Below are 2,606 nucleotides of genomic sequence, written 5' to 3'. Positions count from 1 at the left end.
CCCGCAATGAATAACGAAAGGGAAATGTGCTCGACTCTAAAGTGATAATTATCACATTACATAGGAAATTCTAGCTAAAACAAAGGACAACCCACGACTTGTCTTCCGCCTACCGAAATTATTTCCTAGACTTATTTTATTATGTCAAGAAAGCCATTGAAATATCTTTGTTTCTTCCCGACCGACACAGCTCGGCCTTTCAAATATGAAGAAACGGCGGAATTCAGCCGGAATGTCAAGCATACAAAATATGCAAAATTTCCCCCATCTTTTAAAATTTGCGATTGTTTTGCTGGGCGCTCGTGTAAAACATACCATTTTGTTTTTTTTCCACCGATGTCATAGGAAACGTGTGCTGCCTATGTTCCATGTATGAATGCGAGGATTTGTGGACGAGGTCACGTAACATGTCGTTCTTAGCAGAAGAACTTGGTTTCGATTTCGCTTCAGAAACACTGCTCAAGGACAAAGAAGGGGGCATTAAATGCATTTTCACAACCATAATACCTCTCTGTTTAACGTGGCAATTTTGTCCCACACGATTGTACATGGGTCATCGTGAACCCATGATGGGCAAGCAGGTTCCTCTCCGCAAATACGTGACTTCAGGATCAGGATCAGGATCAAGATCAAGATCGGTGCCATCGTACCGCTCAGCGTTCCACGTGTCGGTCATCTGACGGCCAGCCTCGCGTGATCGTGAAGAGATCGGGCCATCCCTCAACCACTCAAGACTACAAGTGTGGATGGATGATGGCATGTGGAGCGATCGCTGCGTAAACACTACTGGAATAAGCTGAGGTGAATTTTGCAGATCGAGCGAAATCTCGTGGGTTTGAATCGGGACCGAGTTGCGCCGGAGCATTTTTTCGATGGTGTGTTTCTGTTTCCTGGTGGACCAGGAGAGGAAGGTGAGGCGGAGCAAGCCGGTGGCGGGGACGTGCTCGCGGTGCGGCCGCGGGGCCAGCGTGGCCGACATGAAGACGGCGACCCGGTTTTGCCACGTCCCGTTCTACTGGAAGTCCTGGAAGGCCGTCATCTGCACCTTCTGCGGTGCTATTCTCAAGTCTTATAGATGATTCCCGGGCGCGCACGATCATGTGGGTTTTCTTTTCTATTTTCCACGGTGATATCTTTGCTCCTCTTCTAGGAAATTTGGTGGGGATTGATGGTTTCAATATGAATCGACAACAGAGGTAGGAGTTTGGATAGATGAAGAAGGTTCTTATGCTGTTTTCGGCTAACTTTGCAAGTAGACTCGGTTATGGACAGATTCATATGATCATGAGCTGGTTTGATGTCTCTTCTTCTTCTTCTCCGGTTGGACTCTTTCTACCCTTTCCTTTTGCAGAGCCCGTGTGTTCTCTCTTTTTAATATTGGAATTCGATGAGCTGCATATTATTTTCTGTTCTTTGCGGCACTTACCATACGGAAAAATTTGCAGTGAGAGAAGGCGGGGAGAGTGATTGAGTTTTGATGTCAATGAGAATGGTCCGTCCAAGCACAAGTGATTCATGCATCTGAGCATACAGACACTCGTGCCCGCAACGTTGTTTCCCGTCGCTGCCGTGTCAACAACCCCGTCGTCCCGAGCGCGTACGTTGGGATGCGATGAAACCATACATAGGTGATATTAGGCAAATTAAGAAATCCCATCAAAGCCCTCTTGCTAAACCGTGGTTATGGTCTGTTAGGAAAGTTTCTCGTGCGGGATCGGTGTCACGTTACCTCGCTTTATCTTAGAAATAAATGTCGAAAGATCTCTCGGGAGTCGCGGGATCTAAAAGATGGGGCGAGCTTTGTGTGCGTTGAGTGCATGCGTGACTTGATCTTCTATTTGAGGGTACAAATGAGTGGGATGTTCGCATCAAATGATCGACGATGAAGAAAATTCCGGGGGTATCGCTTTGATGAGATTTCTCGATGAACAGGGGTGTCAAACAGAGAGAAGATGAACGGGTGCTTGAGCGGCCGCCCTTGGAACGGCTATGAGATGGCGATAGGTTGTTGTTTCCCCGTGTGCCGCGTACTAATTTAAGAATCTTTTGCAACTTCTAACCATGTTAATAAATGATGCACGGCAAAGTCAAAAAATTAAAAAAAACGATTGAAATCTGCGGGGAAAGAATTTGCTATCTACGTTGACTATTTTGGCTCAAAACATGTGGTTTGGTCGAATATGGAGATACTACTTGAGTTCGGCAGGCAGCATAATGGATCGACGAGATATGCAATTCCTATAGAGGGAAATACAAAATTCTTGAGCACGTGAAATCACATCAAGATGTAACAGTTCACAGATCCTGGGAATCTAGAGTGGATATTAGAATGGAGTATACTCAGTTTTGCAAGTTGGGTCTACCATTGTAAAAAGATGAAAGCCAATACTTTTAGTTAAATTAATCGCTAGTACACCTTCGACCAAAAAAAAAAAAAATCACTTGTACACTGCAATGAAAACTCTTGTTGGACTCAAGTGATAATGGGTCTAATCATATTGCGATTGTGACAATTTAGTCCTTTTTTTTTTTTACCGATGCGATTATAATTTTTTGTAATTATGTCAATTCGGTTCAATCGACCAATTTTGGTTTGTCGGGGCTGA

The 2,606-nt window shown here is 44.6% G+C and overlaps 1 protein-coding gene across 1 annotated transcript; it reads left to right on the top strand.

Moving 5' to 3' along the window:
* Window positions 1-751: 751 nt before the first annotated feature.
* LOC115755656 lies at window positions 752-1,302 on the top strand. Its single transcript, XM_030695133.2, has one exon. It carries the CDS (start codon window positions 873-875, stop codon window positions 1,077-1,079), a length of 207 nt encoding a protein of 68 aa, XP_030550993.1. The 5' UTR covers window positions 752-872; the 3' UTR covers window positions 1,080-1,302.
* Window positions 1,303-2,606: the final 1,304 nt, after the last annotated feature.

The sequence above is a fragment of the Rhodamnia argentea genome, chromosome 2 (genome assembly GCF_020921035.1).
Source record: "Rhodamnia argentea isolate NSW1041297 chromosome 2, ASM2092103v1, whole genome shotgun sequence".
In the NCBI taxonomy this organism is placed as follows: domain Eukaryota; kingdom Viridiplantae; phylum Streptophyta; class Magnoliopsida; order Myrtales; family Myrtaceae; genus Rhodamnia; species Rhodamnia argentea.
The sequence above is the reverse complement of the archived record's forward strand: the minus strand, read 5'-3'. Positions and strand labels throughout refer to the sequence as shown.